General features: G+C 38.7%; 1 protein-coding gene across 1 annotated transcript; it reads left to right on the top strand.

The window, feature by feature from the left end:
• The first annotated feature begins 984 nt into the window (after nucleotides 1-984).
• LOC114373367 lies at nucleotides 985-1905 on the top strand. The gene is made up of 2 exons (XM_028330839.1): nucleotides 985-1134; nucleotides 1606-1905. The coding sequence occupies exons 1-2, from the start codon at nucleotides 985-987 to the stop codon at nucleotides 1903-1905; spliced, it is 450 nt and encodes a 149-aa protein (XP_028186640.1).
• Nucleotides 1906-19219: the final 17314 nt, after the last annotated feature.

The raw sequence follows: 19219 nt of genomic DNA on the forward strand, positions 1-19219 counted from the left end.
TTGGGGCATAAAATTTCAGTAAGGGGAATAGAGGTGGACAAGGCAAAGATTGATGTAATTGAGAAACTTCCTCCTCCAATGAATGTCAAGGGAGTGAGAAGTTTCTTAGGACATGTAGAGTTCTATAGGAGATTCATAAAAGATTTCTCAAAAGTCGCCAAACCACTTAGCAATTTGTCGAATAAAGATGTTGCTTTTGTATTCAATGAAGAGCGCATGGAAGCATTTAATGATCTGAAAACCAGATTAGTGTCTGCTCCAGTAATTACAACACCAGATTGGGGACAAGAATTTGAGTTGATGTGTGATGCGAGTGACTATGCCGTAGGTGCAATGCTTGGACAACGGAAAGGAAAAAATTTCCATGCTATATACTACGCCAGCAAGGTTCTAAATGATGCACATGTGAACTATGCTACCACAGAAAAAGAAATGTTGGCAATTGTCTATGCACTTGAAAAGTTTAGATCTTATTTGGTAGGCTCAAGAGTTATCATCTACACCAATCACGCAGCTATTAAATATTTTCTCAACAAGGCTGATTCCAAACCTAGATTGATAAGATGGATCTTGTTGTTGCAAGAATTTGATTCGGTGATTCGAGATAAAAAGGGATCGGAAAACGTTGTAGTTGACCATTTGTCTAGATTGGTGAATGAGGAAGTCACATCGAAAGAAGCTGAAGTTAGAGATGAATTCCCTGATGAATCATTATTCTTGGTGAGTGAGAGACCTTGGTTTGCCAATATGGCCAACTTCAAAGCTGCAGGAATCATCCCAAAGGACTTAACATGAACAGAGGAAGAAATTCCTACATGATGCTCGATTCTATATCTGGGATGATCCGCACTTGTTCAAGATAGGAGCTGACAATCTCCTGTGAAGATGTATGACAAAAGAAGAGGCCAAGAGCATATTATGGCATTGCCACAATTCTCCATGAGGAGCATATCAAGAAGAAATGAAATGCCTCTATAGAATATTATGGAGGTTGAGGTATTCAATTACTGGGGGATTGATTTTGTAGGTCCCTTTCCTTCTTCTTATGGCTATGAATATATACTAGTGGTTGTTGACTATGTCTCTAAATGGGTTGAAGCAGTGGCTACCCCGCATAATGATGCTAAGACTATGGTAAAGTTTCTGAAGAAGAACATTTTCTCAAGATTTGGGGTGCCCAGAATTCTAATTATCGATGGAGGCACACACTTCTGCAATAATCAGCTATAGAAAGTGTTGAAGCAATATAATGTGACACACAAAGTAGCCTCACCTTATCACCCCCAGACCAATGGGCAAATAGAAGTATCAAATAGGGAATTGAAAAAGATTCTGGAGAAGACTGTAGCTTATACTAGAAAGGACTAGTCTATCAAATTAGATGATGCTTTATGGGCATACAGAACAACATTCAAGACCTCGATAGGCTTGTCTCCATTTCAAATGGTGTACGGCAAGTCTTGTCACTTACCAGTGAAGATGGAATATAAAGCATATTGGGCCTTGTAGTTTTTGAACTTTGATGAAGCCGCATCCAGAGAACAAAGGAGGCTACAGCTTTTGGAGTTGGAATAGATGAGATTAACTACTTATGAATCTTCAAAGCTGTACAAAGAAAGGATCAAAAAGTATCGTGACAAAAAGATGCTCAGGAAGGACTTTCAGCCAGGACAACAGGTGTTGCTTTTCAACTCAAGACTTAAATTGTTCCCTGGAAAGCTTAAATCAAAATGGTCTGGACCATTTACCATCAAGAAAGTTCGACCATATGGAGTAATGGAGCTTTGTGATCCTCAATCTAAAGATCCTGACAGGACATGGGTAGTGAACAAACAAAGGTTGAAGCAATATCATGGTGGAGCTATGGAAAGATTGAACACTATTCTACACTTCAAACCAGGATAACACGATAATGCGTCAAGCTAGTGACATTAAAAGAGCGCTTGCTGGGAGGCAACCCAGTCATTTTTAATTTTGTCTTTTGTGCATTTAGTTTAGGATAATTGCTTGTGATTGTATGTGATTTAAGCTTGTTTAGTATTGAGAAAAAGGGTTTTTAAGCTCATGTGAAGAGATGGACAGAAAAGACTCAGAAATTTTTTCAGTTGTCCATCCACTAAGCGCAACCCTTGCGCTAAGCGCCATGTTTTCACGCACTAAGCCTGAGCTTACTCGTGCTAAGCGCTTAGACCCCTAACTAGTTGGCTAAATAGTTCAGCTAAGCGCACATCACTATGCTAAGCCCAAAATCTTCACTGGAAGTAAACTTCGAGCAGTGGGCTTAGCGGAGCTGATGCGCTAAGTGCCATTTCTGCTCTAGAAAAATTTATTGTAGGAGCGCTAAGCACGCTGTCCTGAGATAAGCCCCATATCCATTTTGTAATTGAACTGTATGACTTGGGCTTAGCAGGGCAGGATGCGCTAAGCGCCAATCCTTCAATGTTTTGAAATACTTGGAAGTGTGCTTAGCACGCTTGTTGTGCTAAGCCTGAACTACTCTCTGTAAGTTGAAGCTTGATTGCGCGCTAAGCCTTACATCTCAGGCAAAGTGTATATTGCAAAAAAATTTGTGTTGTAGAAAGCGTTAAGCGCCACCTGTTGCGCTAAGCCCCAGATGCTCATTGGAATTTGAAACCTCAAGTTGGGCTTAGCACTAGTTTAGGCTAAGCGCAGGGTTACTCAAAACCCAAATGTTTCATTGACGCGCTAAGCGCAGCAGTGCGCTAAGCACGCCATACGAATTTCAGTTTTTAAAACCAAAGGCTGGGGCACTTTGGGTGCTACCTTTGCACCAAAGCCTCTGCCCTTTTGCTAACCCTAAGCTTTTGTGTTTTCTCTTGCATGCTGGAACCTACTTTCTGCATCTTTCTTGCTTCTTCTTGCATTCCATCACAATCCAAGTAAGTAGTGCTTCATTTCCATTTTCATTTTCATACTTTGAACCTTAGGATAGATGATTTCTTGCTTTGTTAGCTTGCATTGCTGTTTAGGTTAGGGTCTCTAGCTTTAGGGTTAGTCATTTTAGGATTTTAGGTAACTTAGAAGCCCATTAGGGGCAATGTGGCTGAAAGGGGCGAAGACCCTTGTGTTTCTGTTTGGAAATCGCGATGAACGCGCTAAGTGCGCCTGTTGCGATAAGCCTGTTCATCGTAGCTGTTAAATTTTTGGATTTCCATATGATCGCACTAAACGCGTTCATCCCTGCTAATGAACGAAAATGATGAACCCGCTAAGCGCGTCTATGCGCTAAGCGGGACTAGTGTTTCAAACAATTAGGATTTTTGAAATTTTTGTTCAGCGCTAAGCCTGACCTGTCAGGCTAAGCGCCAATATCCTTCTGTTAGTCAGTCCTTTAAATAAGGCTAAGTGCACTACTGCACTAAGTCCTTGTTGTGTGTCGAGGAGGTTGAGCTAAGCGCGCCCTGCTGCGCTAAGCTCAACTCTCTCACTATTTTTGAGTTTTGTGGTTAGGCTAAGCACACCCTGTGAGTCTAAGGGTCATTCTGCTAAGGCTGAGCTAAGCCTAGCATGCTGCACTAAGCCCAGACCCTCTTCTATTTTGAAAATTGTAGACTTAGGCTAAGCCCAGCATGTTGCGCTAAGCCTAATCTGCAAAAAAATATTTTCTATGTCTTTAGACTAAGCACGAGTCTGCTGCGCTTAGCCCATGAGTAAAATTTTATAAGGCGCGCTAAGCCTAGCCTGTTGCGCTAAGCGCCCAGTTCAGTTTTTAGTTTTATTTTTTTCTGTTTTGTTGAAAATAACCCTGATTAATCTGGTTGTTTGATCTTATATTTTCAGATGGCTTCAAAGAAAAAAAATCATTTGTTTCTTCAGCTTCCCAAATTAGATTTGACAGATCAAGATTCCATTCACAAGAAGCTTGGGACAGATATACTGACATTATTGTTCCTAAGAAGCTGCTGCCAGAGAGGAATGTGGTAATCTACCACACTGAGTTTGATGAGTTCAAAGAAGAATTGGAGAGAAGAAAATGGGATGAGGAGTTGACCAGTTTTGATGAAGGCAACATTGATGTTGCCATTGTGAAAGAGTTTTATGCTAACCTCTACGATCCCGAGGACAAATCACCAAAGCAGGTGAGGGTCAGAGGTTATTTGGTGAAGTTTGATGAGGACAAGTTGAATACCTTCCTGAAGACCCCTGTGATCATTGAGGAGGGGGAGACATTAGCATCTTATTCTAGGTTTGCACTCTTGAGGTCTGATCCTCAAGAGTTAGCTGCTACTCTCTGCGTCCCATGGAGGGGATTTGAGCTTAATATTGATGGTCAGCCTCTGAAGATCCTCAGGAAGAACATGACCACACTTGCTTAGACTTGGAGTGTTCTTTCTTACTCCAACTTGGTTCCTACCTCCCACACTTCTGACATCACACTAGATTGGGACAATTTGATCTATGGTATTATCATGAAGATGGACATGAATCTGGGCTACCTCATCTCCCATTAGATTTCTATTATTGCCCAGCATGACTCCTCTAGGCTTGGATTTCCAACCTTAATCACAGCTTTGTGTAAAGCTAGAAGGGTCACATCAGATTCTAGATCCTTGGAGAGCCTTAGCCCTACCATTAACTTGGCATATATAAAAAAGAACTGTTGGAATCTAGATGATCCAACAATGACATTCAGAGGGCCAAGGAAGGCCAAGGGTAAGAGATCTGAGGCTCCTCCTACTTCAGCAGCACCAGATACTTTTTCTCCTTCTTCATCTACTTTACCAGATTCTTCAGCACAATCCGCTTCAACTCCACATCTTCCACAGTTACCAGCTTCAGCTCCCACTCCCTTACCAGCTCCATCATTTCCAGCTCCCCCTACAAGGCCCTCCTCATTCACTTCAAAGAAATTATTTGCCATGCTCCAGAGCCTGCACAGAGGCCAGATCATCATCATCCAGAGGTTGCAGAGCTCTGTCCAGCAGCCGACCATGAGTGTGGAGGAGTTCCTTGCACAGGTGGCTTGGCCAGGAGTCCAACCTTCTCCTTCTGGAGGGGGAGAGGCCTCTGCAGCCCAAGAGAAACGACTATCATTTAGTACTGATTTTTGCATGAATCTCTGAAGTATGGACTGAATACATGAATTGAGGATGATGAAGGCCATGTTTGATTGTGATAGCCACTTAGCCAAAAAGCTAACCACATGCTTGAATGATTTATCCCTTGCACCCAGTTTAAGCTGAATGAGTTATTGATTGATTGAACCTTGAGCCTATACAGTGTTATCTCCTGATACCTTGTCTTAGGTTGTAGGAGAGCATCATCCATAGGAAGCTTGGTTCAAAGTAAATTTGTCCCAAATTTGGGGGATTAATTGTCAAGGTAAATTTGTTCCAAATTTGGGGGAAATATTAGGTAAAGAAATAAAATGGTCAAAATAGAGCAGCATATACACACTGTTTTTTGTATATCAAAAAGAAATTGTAAGTATAAATAAAAATGTATAAAAGTGTGTGTGCTGCATATCAAATCAATGGAAGCTAAGTGCTTAAATAAAAGGTGAGTATGGGATAGGAATGAAAAAAAAAAGTAAAGGTTTATCTATGGATGAATGCTCTCCTAGAATCTAAGCTTTTGAGTCCTAGAAAAACCATGATTTATTGGCAACCCAACCTCTTTACAAGCCTAGAAAGTCTTTCGGATTCATTTTGTGTGTTTATTTCTGTATGGTATGAGATGAAATGCAAAGGTTAGGATTTGTGTTAGTTGTTTATAATGGAATGAGCCTAAACACTTGAGCTTGAGTGAAACAACAATTGTGAGGCTTTGGTTGATGATCCTTCCTTGATATCTTTCATTCTCACTAGCTTATTTCAGTTGTGACTCTAATGCATATGTTCATATCTTTGAAAAGCTGCATGTTTGTGAAAAGCAATTGATTGAAGCATTCCATGATGAGATCTGTTGCGCTCAACTCACCATTTGGGCTCAGCGCGCATCCAACGCTAAGCGCAGCTTCAGCGCACTTAGCGCGATAGAAGAATCTGGCAGAGCATAAATATCAAGGCCGCGTGCTAAGCACGAGATCTGCTTACTAAGCACGATGGTTGCCTTTAGCCAAGCCCAATGCATGACTGGCGCTAAGCTCAAATCCGCTAACTTGTGCTAAGCGCGAGGGTGGCGCTAAGTGCAACATCACGGATTCAGAGCCTATTTAAAGTCTGTCTTATGCAGAATTAGGGTACAAAATTTTTAGCAAGCAGTACAAGAATTCCAGAGCAAGTACACCACAGTGCTAATTTTGAGATAGGAGCTCTGGAGGCAGCAAGAGGAGAAGCTTTGCAGAGAGGCCTAGGGTTCTTCAATTAGAAAGATTAATGAGCTGTAGAGTGATTGTGAGATGCTTAGAAGAGGAGGAGGGATCCCCTTCTTGTGTAAGGAACAATTATTATGTACTCTCTATCTCATTTTTGTTAGGGTTTTTCTGTAATGGCTGGCTAAACACCCTTGTTGGGGATTTCTAAGGAACAGTTGATGTAATTACTTTAATATCTAATTAATTGTGTTTTATGTGTTCAATGCTTCTTTCTATGCTTAATTTCTACATGCTTTTAGTCTGATCACACATTTGTGTGTACAGTTAGGTGACCTTAGCATTGGGAAATGTATTGTTGCCTTAGAACTTGATAGAAGCAGGACTGAATAACCACATTACTAGGGATGGATTGTGGGGTTTTGGTTTTCTGAATATGTTGTGATGATAATGTTGTTTTAGTTAAGTCTAGTCCTGCAAGAGGGATCTGCGGATGAAGCTTAGGTTAAATTAGTCTAATCTTATGAGGGATTGAGGTTTAGTACTTTAGGCTACAACATAGAACACAAGAACATGATTAATTAGAGAAATATCCTCATATGATCAGCTTGTTTGTTAGAAAGACCCAACATTTTTTACCTATTTCTGTCAACTTTTACTTACTTGCATTTACTATTTTTACCATAGAAGTAGTTTATTTCTGTTTTTAACCATCGTTTATCAATGATATTCCAACAATGCCTTATTTCTGAATAAAACTCTATCTAATAAGCAAGTTCCCTGAATTCGATGCTCGGATCACTCTGTTTTAATTTTAAATACTTGAGGACCTGGTACCTTTCTGGTGTTTCATTTCCCTTGAATATAATTGTTGAAAATTGTAGAAAAAGGAACTATAAGGGAGAGTGAACAAAGTGTCACACAAAATTAGAGGGAAATTTGAATTTCTATTCAAATTTCACTTGAATTTGAAATTGAATTTATGGAGCCAAAATTTCACTAATTATGATTAGTGGATTTTAGCTATTGTTTAGCCCACTAATCCAATATCAAGTCCAAGATTCTCCACTAAGTTTGCCTAAGTGTCATGAGGCATGTAAAACATGAAGGACATGCACAAAGTGTGACTATATGATGTGGCAATGGGGTGTAGCATGCAAATTCTCACCTCCCCCTCTTAAATTTAATTGGATTCGGCTTCTCCCAATTCAATTAAATTTATTTCCCAACACACACATCAAATATTCACTTAATGCATGTGAAATTACAAAACTACCCCTAATACAAAAACTAGTCTAGGTGCCCTAAAATACAAGGGCTGAAAAATCCTACATTTCTAGGGTACCCTACCTACATTATGGAGTCCTAAATACAAGGAACAAAAATAATGAAATCCTAATCTAATATGTACAAAGATAAGTTGACCCAACCTTGGCCCATGGGCTCAAAAATATACGCTGAGGTTCACGAGAACCCTAGGGCCTTCTTCAGCAGCTCTAGCCTAATCCTCTTGGAGCCTCTTGCTCATGGCTCTGGTAACTGGTCCCTTCCTAGGGAGGATTGCATCACTAGTTCTGTGTTAGCCATAGGGAGTGGAGGTCAATATGTGGTCATGTTGGGTCCTTGACTCGCTTGATAACAGTAAAGCCTCATCTAGAGTTTTCCTCTTTTAGTGATGCATTGTCGTTGATAGTCACTATTTCCATAGTGTATTACCTAAGAGGATGATATCTCTAAAGACCGGTAAGGTTACATGAAAATACCATTGGGAGTTGTCACTAGATAGTGGACTTTTGGATCCTTTACATTAGGTTCCTAAATTAAGAACGTAGAGCAAACTTACCATGTCTGGTTTCCTTGATCGCATCGTGCATCTCTCCATGGCATCATAATGGACATATCATTCTTGTATTTATCATTTATCATATTCATGCATTGCAATTGCGTAATTCATTGCATTGTCATACATATTCATTTAGCATGTTTTTGTTCAGCCAATTGCATACATTCTATTATCATCATTCGCATGTTATGCATAATCCTACCGTATAGTTGCTCATGCCTTGCATTCTCTTCTTCATCGCCAAAATTCACAATGAAGTGTGAAAGTTTACACCGCATTTTTAGTTTCACGTGTTGGGTGCCATGGTAATAGCTATAAACAAACCATGTTGGGGTTATACAATCCTTTCTCCCAAAAATGATTGAAATCACATGAACATGGTACTCAATGCATTGTTAACAAGAAATGGTGGTCTTTCGGGCGACTTGTGTCAATTTGATAAATATATTTGTCATACATAGCATAACTATGCCCTAATCATTCATCATATCTCCTCTATGATAGGTTGTTGAAATATTGGCGATCTACATTTCTATTACTGCGAACATAGGGTCGAACCAAGCACAGCCTTTTAAGAAAAGGATTTTATCAAGTCAAGGTCAAAGTATGGAAGTAACCAGCTTGTGAAAGTTGGGGCAGAAGATGGGTCGAATTTACATAGCTTCTTTGACTACTGCCAACACATGATTGAGCTAATAACTTACAAAATTAGGAACCATTGATTCGTCCATGTTTCATTTCCAGTTGCACTTTGACTCTGACGAGATTTAATGAAAATTAGAATTGATTTGACCCTATGTTCTACTGAATTTCCTATGTAAGATTCACAATACTTCAGCAACTTATCATTCACATGCATTCATGCTTGTTTGTCTTTCCACTTTGGTTGCATTTCTCATTGCATTCTTTCCTTGAAATTAGAATCATAATCATTGTAACCAAAGAGAAAGATCGCACTTTACGACACCCCTACCAGACGCGTGCCAAGGCCAGAATAATGAGTGAAATTGAAGAAGTACAGGAACAAATGAAGGCCGATATGGAGGTCATGAAGGAATAGATGACAACGATGATGGAAGAAATGATGAGCATGAGGAAGATGATGGAGGATAACACTGCTACAGTTGTTGCTGCGAGTACTGCTAGTGAGATGGACCCGATTCACCTGCCCGGTTTCAATCAAGTGAATTGTCCAGTCTCAAATGTAGTAGGTCAAGGAGGCGAGGCAGCAGAAAATGCATGTGGGCCTCATCATGTTCAGGTTCAGGGCAAGCATTCCTTTCCACCATATGGGTTGCCTCCTAATTATACACCGCCAACTGTTGTATATGCTTTTGGTGAGAATATCAGCAATTCTGCACACGTACTCATTGAGAATCAACAACCCTAATCTCTCAACCCATGGGGGAAACACATGAACTTTCACACTCTGGCCAGGTTTGGGGTTTATCCAGGAAATACCACTGAAGGGCAGACATTTTTGGCATCCCTGTGCTGAACGCTCCTGGAATATCTCAATGTCGTCCGTTATCACAACCCTTGCATTTTGTAAGGGGAGAGGGGCCTTCCACAGTACTTGAGAAGGAAAGGATTGAGCATATAGAGGAGAGGCTACGCACCATTGAAGGAAGAGGAAAATATGCCTTTGCAGACATGGCAGAGTTGTGCTTAGTACCCAACGTGGTTATTCCTCCAAAGTTCAAGGTGCCAGATTTTGATAAGTACAAGGGAGCCACTTGCACAAAGAATCACCTGAAAATGTATTGTAGGAAGATAGGGGCGTATGTGAAAGATGAAAATTTGTTGATGCATTTCTTCTAGGAGAGTCTTGCTGGGGCAGCTATTACCTGGTATACTAACCTGGAACCTTCCCGGGTCCATTCCTGGAAGGACCTAATGGCTGCTTTCATTAGGCAGTATCAGTATAACTCTAATATGGCTCCAGATAGAATGCAAATACAGAGTATGTGCAAGAAAGACAATGAATCTTTCAAAGAATACGCTCAAAGGTGGAGAGATCTAGCAGCTCAAGTAGCACCCCCAATGATGGAGAGAGAAATGATCACAATGATAGTGGACATATTGCTGGTGTTTTACTACGAGAAGATGGTAGCTTACATGCCTTCAAATTTTGAAGATTTAGTGTTTGCTGGCAAAAGGATCGAAATTGGTCTGAGAAGAGGGAAATTTGAATATACGGCTACTGTGAGTTCTGGTAATAGAAGACCTAGGATGAGTGGAGGGAATAAGAAGGAAGGAGAAACCCATGTTGTGACTCTCGTTCCCACATGTACAAATTTCCCCCTAGCCCCTTTAAATCCTATGTACCAATATCGTCCCCAACAATATCAATACAAGAAGGAGAGAGAAACCCATGTTGTGACTGTCGTTCCTACATGGCCAAATTTCCCTCTAGCCCCTTTAAATCCCATGTACCAATATCGTCCCCAACAATATCAATACTCAGCTAATGTCAGTCCTTCCCATTACTCACCACCCTACCAACCAAGAACGCCTAATCATCCTCAAAGGCCACCCCTAGATCAGCCACAAAATCCACCTGATGCACATCCAAGACCAAACACCATCCCTAATACCAATCAAAACACCAACTAGGGAAGGAACTTTCCAGAAAAGAAGCTTGTAGAATTCTCCCCAATTCCAATGTTGTATGCTGACTTACTCCCGTATCTGCTCGATAATGAAATGGTAGTTGTGAGCCCATCAAAGATTCCTCAACCTCCATTTCCCAGAGGATACAACTCCAATGTGACGTGCTTATCATGGGGGAGTTCTGGGGCATTCCATTAAGCATTGAATGACCCTGAAACATAATGTGCAAAGTCCGATCAATGCAGGCTAGCTGAGATTTGAGGAGGAGAATTGTTTGTGAATTTTGATGTTGTCAAGCAATACTATGCATGATGCTGTAAAAGCAAGCTTCATGATGATGAACCAAGCAATTTTGATGATGCCAAAAGCCCAAGTAATTGATTCAAGACTTCAAGATCAAGCATCAAGAATCCAATCCAAGATTCAAGATTCAAGAGAAGAAATCAAGAAGCAACAAGTCAAGACTTCATATAGGATAAGTATTAAAAGATTTTTTCAAAAACCAAATAGCACAGTTTTGTTTTACAAAAGAATTTTCTCAAATTTTCTAAGTTACCAGAGTTATTACTCTCTGGTAATCGATTACCAGTAGTTGGTAGTAATCGATTACTAGTGACCAGTTTGGATTTCAAAATATTTTCAAATGGTTTACAACGTACCAAAATGATTTTCAAATAGTGTAATCAATTACACTATATTAGTAATCGATTACAAGTGAATCTGAACGTTGGAATTCAAATCCAATTGTGAAGAGTCACAACTTTTCATAAAACACATTATGTAATCGATTACACCTTTGTGGTAATCGATTACTAGTGAACAATTTTGAAGAAAAAGTTAAGAGTTATAACTCTTAACATGATTTTCTCTAAAGTCACAACTCTTCCAATGGTTTCTTTGACCAGACATGAAGAGTCTATAAAAGCATGACTTTGGCACACATTCAAAATACATATATGATATTCTTCCAAACAATTCTTTTTCACAATCTTTCTCTAACCATTGCCCATTGTTTTTTCTTTGCCAAAAAGATTTCTAAAGTTTGTTTCAAAACTTTGTTTTTCTGCAAGTGGAAATTCTGTAGAAAACAAAAGTGTGCCATCTTTTCATCCCTTCTCTCTCTTGCCAAAAGATTCAAAGGACTAACCGCCTAAGAATTCTTTTCATTCTCCCTTCCCCCTCTTGACAAAAGATTCAAAGCACTAACCGCCTAAGAATTCTTTTGATTCTTCCCTTTCCCTTAAATAAAAGATTTCAAAGGACTAACCGCCTAAGATATCTTTTGTTTTCCCTTACAAAGATTCAAGGGACTAACCCCCTAAGAGTTCTTTCTGGTACAAGTAGAGCGTACATCTACTTGGGTTGTGATATTGAGAACAAGAGAGGGTACATCTCTTGTGGATCAGTTCAAGTGGAGCGTACATCCACTTGGTTGTTCAAAGAGAACAAGGGAGGGTACATCCCTTGTGGATCTTTGCTTGTAAAGGATTTTACAAGGTTATTGGAAATCTTAAGAACCGGTGGTTGCTTGGGGACTGGATGTAGGCACGGGTTGTTGCTGAACCAGTATAAATCTTGTGTTTGTCTTCTTCTTCCCTACACTCTTTAATTTCCACTGTGCACCTTTTATTTCCGCTTTACTAATATTGTTTCTGTTCGTTACTTTCTCATAACTTAGTAGTAAAGCCTAATTGAATCTATTAATATTAAGAAGGATAAATTTTTTATTAGTCAAGGCACGTTCATAATTAATTCAAACCCCCCCTCCTTTCTTAATTATTCCGAGGCCACTTGATCCAACAGATGCTTGAGGCAATTTGAAGGTTGTTGTTAGAAGTTTCCAATGACTCATTAGGATTTTCAGGTTTATGTTATGACTATAAACAATAGTCACAATGTTAATAATATGGATGAATTTGATGTTGTTGTCTCTCATTCTCTCCCAATTACATCTTTGCTTATTTAACTTTCACTGGAATGTGAATGTACGCCGTTGATTTATTTGCTCAAGTGACTTGTGCTCCTAAGTTGATCTCCAGGTCTGTCCAATCAGAAATTGCACGTTCTACATGTTTGGTGGGGTTGTCGTAAGCGACGAGTAAAGTTGAATAAACATTTGATTGGCCGTGTTTCCAAATCAAAAGTAAGAAGTATAGACATTCATGTGACCTCATCTTATCATTCTTAAAAGTTGTCTTTCTCGAGAGTAAAATGAGTTGTGAAGAACAAGAGTCATTTGGCTTAATCTATTAATTGAAATTCCTTTAAATATTTCTTGTCCTTGAAAATTCTTTTTTGAGAACCTGCACAGTTTCTTTAATTTCTTCTTTTCTTTCATTTCTTCTTGCTACAAGGTCATGACAAATGACAACAGTAGATATCTATGAACTCTACACTGGGGCAATGACAACACCATGCATAGGCTTCAAGCGGACCTAAAGGGAAACAAGAAGTCCTCACCCGATAGGTTGAAAACCCAAAAGGGTGGCCTAGGCAAAAGTTAGGGAAAATAAAAAAAGGAAAAACAATTAGGGGTGTGTTATAAGAGGTTTTGTCCCAAAATTCAAACTGTAAAAGTCTCTAGTCAAGATATGAAATGAGACATGGTCATGTTTCATCATCCTAAACACTAATTTATCCCTTGCTACACCTTCTGAGCCAAAGCATATTTCTTTTCTTCTAAAAAAACAACAAAAAATATCCTAAAGTAGGAACCACCGCTAAACTGGCAGAAAAAGCAATGCAAACAACACATGCATGAGGTTTACCAAGCTCTAGGTTAGGCAACAATGATGTTAAGAAAAAAAAAAGCAAAAAGCAAAATTTGCCAAAGGCGAGTGAAAAAAAAAAGATCTCCAAATTTTACAAAGAAGGCACAAAAGTGCAATAAAGATTAATGTATAAGACAAATAGAGTAGAGCCCAACCCAAAAGGTTGAAATGAGTAAAATTACAAGCAAGGCTCTCAAGGTTCTTACTCAATATAACTTTTAAACACTCTTTGAGCCTCTCTAATCCTTTCTTTCATAGCCCTCTTACCCCTTACCATGTTACAAGCCCAATAAAGCCCATGTGGATCAAGGAATGACTAATTTTGCTTTTACGTTTGGATTTTGGAATGGAACCCTCACACGCTTGTGATTGTTAAATATATATATATATATATATATATATATATATATATATATATATATATATATAAAGAATCCTCGAGGTTTTGCACTTGCACATTTGAGAAGAAAACTCATTCAACCAGGGGCTCGTGGAAAATGCCCAAAGACAATTGTGATAGTAGGGTACATCTGATGTTAGTTGCTCATCAAGACTCCTTAGGATTCCTTTCGAATCCAAGGGTGGCCTTTGTTATATAAATTCTTTCGGGATCAACCCATGTCATCAAGTTTCAGTGGGATCGACAGACCCTTGGCATCACTCTATGATCTTAAATCAAGAAACTTTCACTTAGTCATATACCAAAGTGTAACAATCCATTGCCATCCATTGATGGTGCACGCGGTCGGTCCCAAAGCCTTATATTTTCTTGATGTGCATAATAATTGAATTTTTAAACAAAAATAAAAGGACAAACCCTACGATCAATATTTTAGTTGATTAATTAAATGTCAAATGGCTCCACTACTGTCACCCAAAATTTTTAACTAATTAAATAAAAAACATTCACTCTGAGGGAGTCCCCGAAGAGGTTTGCAAAAGATAGGATGAGTTTGCATGAGTTATCACGTCTATCAGAAAGAAATAGTCAATCTTTGTTTTTCACAAAAAGAAAATCACAAAAAGAGGAAAGAGTGTCATGAGCATTGCACAATTTTTAGGATTAAAAACCTTTTGCATTGCTAGATACAAAGCCTACATTTACTGCATTTCAAAATGAAGGTTGCATGCCTCTGCATTCCAAAACTCGTGTTCATATCAAGCTAAGTGCATATATTTCCTTTTATATACCAACTTCCAAAATCCAATGTCCTATCTTTTGAGTTTAGGATGAGAGGCCCTCTTAAAGAGTCAACCTTTTGCTTTCTTATAAAGTTAAGCCCTTGGGTACTAGTACCTATTGGCATGTTTCATAGGACTCAACATCCTTTGCTTTATGATTTCATGTGACTCAACATCCTTTATTTTTGTTTCCATAGGACTCAAAGTCCTCTATCTTTATTTTTCATAGGACCCAAAGTCCTCGCCTTTGTGTTTCCATAGGACTCAAAGTCCTCTCCTTTATGCTTTCATAGGACTCAAAGTCCACGCCTTTATCTTTCATGGGACTCAAAGTCCTCGCCTTTATCTTTCATAGGACTCAAAGTCCGCATTTATATTTCATAGGACTCAAAGTCCTCACCTTTATCATTCATAGGACTCAAAGTCCTCGCCTTTGTCTTTCATAGGACTCAAAGTCTTCGTCTTTATTTTTCATAGGACTCAAAGTCCTCGCCTTTATGCTTTCAAAGGACTCAATGCCCACGCCTTTATGCTTCCATAGAACTCAATGTCCTCGCCTTTATCTTTCGTAGGACTCAACATCCTCGCCTTTATGTTTCCATAGGACTCAAAGTCCTCGCCTTTATCTTCCATAGGACTCAACATCCTCTGTCTTTATGTCTTCATGGGACTCAATGTCCTCCGCCTTTATGTTTCCTTGGACTCAACATCCTTTGTCTTTATGCTTTTCATAGAACTCAATGTCCTTTGTCTTTATGTTTCCATAGGACTCAACATCCTCTGTCTTTATGTTTTCATAGGACTCGACATCCTCCGCCTTTATGTTCCTTTGGACTCAACGTCCTCTGTCTTTACGTTTTCAAAGACTTCAATATCTTTTGTCTTTATGATTTATGAGACTTCAATGTTTTCTGTCTTTTACGCTTTCAAAGACTTCAATGTCTTCTGCTTTATGATTTATAAGACTTCAATGTCTTCTATTATATGATTTTTCAAAGACTTCAACATCTTCTGCTTTATCTTTCATAGGACTCAATGTCCTCATCTTTATTTTTCATAGGACTCAATGTCCTCGTCTTTATTTTTCATAGAACTCAATGTCCTTGTCTTTGTGTTTCTTAAGACTCAATGTCCTTTGTGTTTATGCTTTCAAAGACTTCATGTGTCTTTTGCTCTTATGCTATAGGACTCCAATGTCCTTCATTTTATGTTATATAGGACTTCAAGGTCCTCTATTTGATGTTACAGGACTTCAATGTCCTTTTGCTTTTTTTGGTTTTCACTTCTTTTGTTTTCTCTGGCATCCGGTTTTAAATAGCCAGATCGCTCGAATGAAATTTGTGTCATTATATTTACTTATATTTAATTGAAAATAAAAGATAAGTAAAGAAGGGCAATTTCCAGACCCTAATTTCATCCAAGTATAATTTTTTTATCATTCAAATATGATGTCTTGATCATTGCTAATCAAATTATGGTGTTTGGCACCGATTGTAATGCAAGGTCGAGGGATCGCTCAAGTTGATGTTTGATTGTCAGATCCAGGAACAAAAACCACAAGGAAATAGGGGGTAATGGCCAATTTTTTGGATGTTTCTAGGCCTAAGCTCGCCCAGGCCAGCATCTAGCTTGCCTGGGCCATGAAATGCCTTCATCCTTAAGCAACCAGCTTGCCTGGGCGAGCTTCCCCTGCACCAAATGGCTTTTTCTATAAATAGCCATGCAGAGGGAAGGGTTTATGGGCTGGCAATTGAAGGAACAAAAGGAAAAATGTAAGGAGAAAGAGAAGAAAAAAAGAAAAGCCAAGGCGCTGCCGAATCGAACCGTGGATCATTTCCTACATCCTTTCTCTTGCTAGCCTTGTACCCTATGCAATAGTCAGTTAGTTTTTCTTAAGATTTTGATGTAATCTATATACCTTTATGGGTCCTTTGTGATATTATGTGTGCATTTATCTTCTCCGCTTATCGTTGGTAATTTCATTTTATTCGTAAGGCTTAATTCTAGCCGATCACTAATGTCATGAAAATTGGTTTTTTTAGTGAGACTAGAAGGTAATAAACACAAAAAAAATGAAAAAAAAAATCAATTCATAACCCAACTTATTTTCATCAAATATCACTTGAGATCGTTTCAAGGTCCAACGCCTTAATGATTCTCTCCGCTTTTCAAAATTTAAAACGTCATTTCATGGTCCAATTCCTTAACGACTCTTTGTTCGCAATTAAAATAAATCTTTCAAAAACATAAAGTCAAGTCAACACACAAACATTTAGACTTAAAGAACTATGTAGGTCTGATTTTCTTATTGCACCTGGGGATATGTAGGAGCAAGGGAAACACCCTTGTCGATTTAAAAAAATAATAAAAATAAAAAAGGGAAAATAAATAATTTTGAAGTCACATTTTACACACTCGATTAAAGGTTGTCGTCCCTTGTGACAGGCACTTGGGGTGCTAATACCTTCCCTATGTGTAAACAACTCCCAAACCTTTCTTTTCAAAATTTGCAGACCTCTTTTTGGTTTTTCTAACGTTTTCCTTAAATAAATGTTTGTGGCGACTGGTGTAAGCTCCATTGGAGCTTGTAGGCCTAGGATCTTCTTCATCAATGCATTCCTTTGCTTTTTGGAAGATGAATGGTAGTGGAATGGAGAAGGAAGAGAGAGATGAGACGCCACTTCAAGGAGAAGATGAGTCTAGAAGAAGCTCACCACCATAGGAGGCCATGGATAAGAGCTTGGAGGAAGAAGGAGATGAATGAAGGGAGAGGAAGAGAAGAGCACGAAATTTTGTGCTCTAAAAAAGCTTTAAAATCTGAAGTTTAATATTCAAATGATCAAAGTTGAAAAATTCACACACATGACCTATATTTATAGCATAAGTGTCACACAAAATTGGAGGGAAATTTGAATTTCTATTCAAATTTCACTTGAATTTGAAATTGAATTTGTGGAGCCAAAATTTCACTAATTATGATTAGTGAATTTTAGCTATGGTTCAGCCCACTAATCCAAGATCAAGTCCAAGATTTTCTACTAAGTGTGCTTAGGTGTCATGAGGCATGTAAAACATGAAGGACATGCATAAAGTGTGACTATATGATGTAGCAATAGAGTGTAGCAAGCAAATGCTCACCTCACCCTCTAAAATTTAATTAGATTGGACTTCTCCTAATTCAATTAAATTTATTTTCAACCACACATCAAATATTCACTTAATGCATGTGAAATTACAAAACTACCCCTAATACAAAAACTAGTCTAGGTGCTCTAAAATACAAGGGCTGAAAAAATCCTACATTTCTAGGGTACCTTACCAATATTGTGGAGCCCTAAATACAAGGCCAAAAAATTAATGAAACCTTAATCTAATATGTACAAAGATAAGCGGGCTCATACTTAGCTCATGGGTCTGAAATCTACCCTAAGGCTCATGAGAACCATAGAGTCTTCTCTTGCATCTCTGGCCCAATCTTCTTGGAGTCTTCTATTCAATGCCCTTGTGGGGTAGGATTGCGTCATTCCCTCCCCTTGAAAAGGATTTGACCTCAAATCTTGAGGTTCTTGAAACTCTGGGCTTTTTTCCTCAACACCAGTAAAAAGAACAAAAACATATGTATTAGTGGTGTTTGGTATATTGAAGTAAGGTAAGGTCTGAAAATCTATTTCCTGGGTATCTACCCATGAAGGAACATGGTTCCTCACCAACTCAATGAGTGGTGCTACAAGTATAGAACAATATGGGACAAACCTTTTCTAAGAGTTTGTTAGGTCATGGAAGCCCCAAATTTTTCTTATACTTGGTGGAGTGGGCCACTCAGGAATGACCTTTATTCTCTTAGCGTTCATGGGAACCCCTTAATCACTATTTAAAAAATTAAGAAAAGTAATGCAATAAAACATACCTTTTTCTCTATTTTCATGTTGATTATTCCTACCAAAAAGTATGACAAACCTATGGTGTCCCATATGAGTACCTAAGTTTGTATTGAAACTAAAAAAAAAAAAAAAAAACTACCTATTGAGCCCCTATGTACACAAATCATGAAGATGTTGGGTGCATAAGGGATTTTACAAAAGAGGGTTGCATCACTCAACACATTCATCATACCACCTATCATAGGGATTTGGTGCCTCATAATACTTATTTTGGGCACCAACAAAGCACAAGGATTTAAGCTCTTACGAACCAAACCCTCATCCAACAACTCCTTTACTTGAGGAATAACCTCAAGCTCAAGAGGTATGTTAGTGCTAAGGTATGTTTCCCTTGATAGGAGAAGGTAGAAAGATTGTTTAAGAATGAGTGCTCTTTTGATATCACATTTTGTTGCAAAATGATTTTCCTTCTTAACAATCTTCTTGGAGGAATCCTTTTCCTCTTTTTCCTTCCCCTTGGCCTTTGAAGACAAGGCCTTATTATCCTTCTTTTTCCTTTGGTTTTCTAGTTTTTCTTCCTCACCCCTCTTATCTTTCATAGTTAGTTGATCCTTGGCCACCTATGAAGGTGTTTGAGGATGCAACACAAATTTAG

This window comes from Glycine soja, chromosome 2 (genome assembly GCF_004193775.1).
Source record: "Glycine soja cultivar W05 chromosome 2, ASM419377v2, whole genome shotgun sequence".
NCBI lineage: Eukaryota > Viridiplantae > Streptophyta > Magnoliopsida > Fabales > Fabaceae > Glycine > Glycine soja.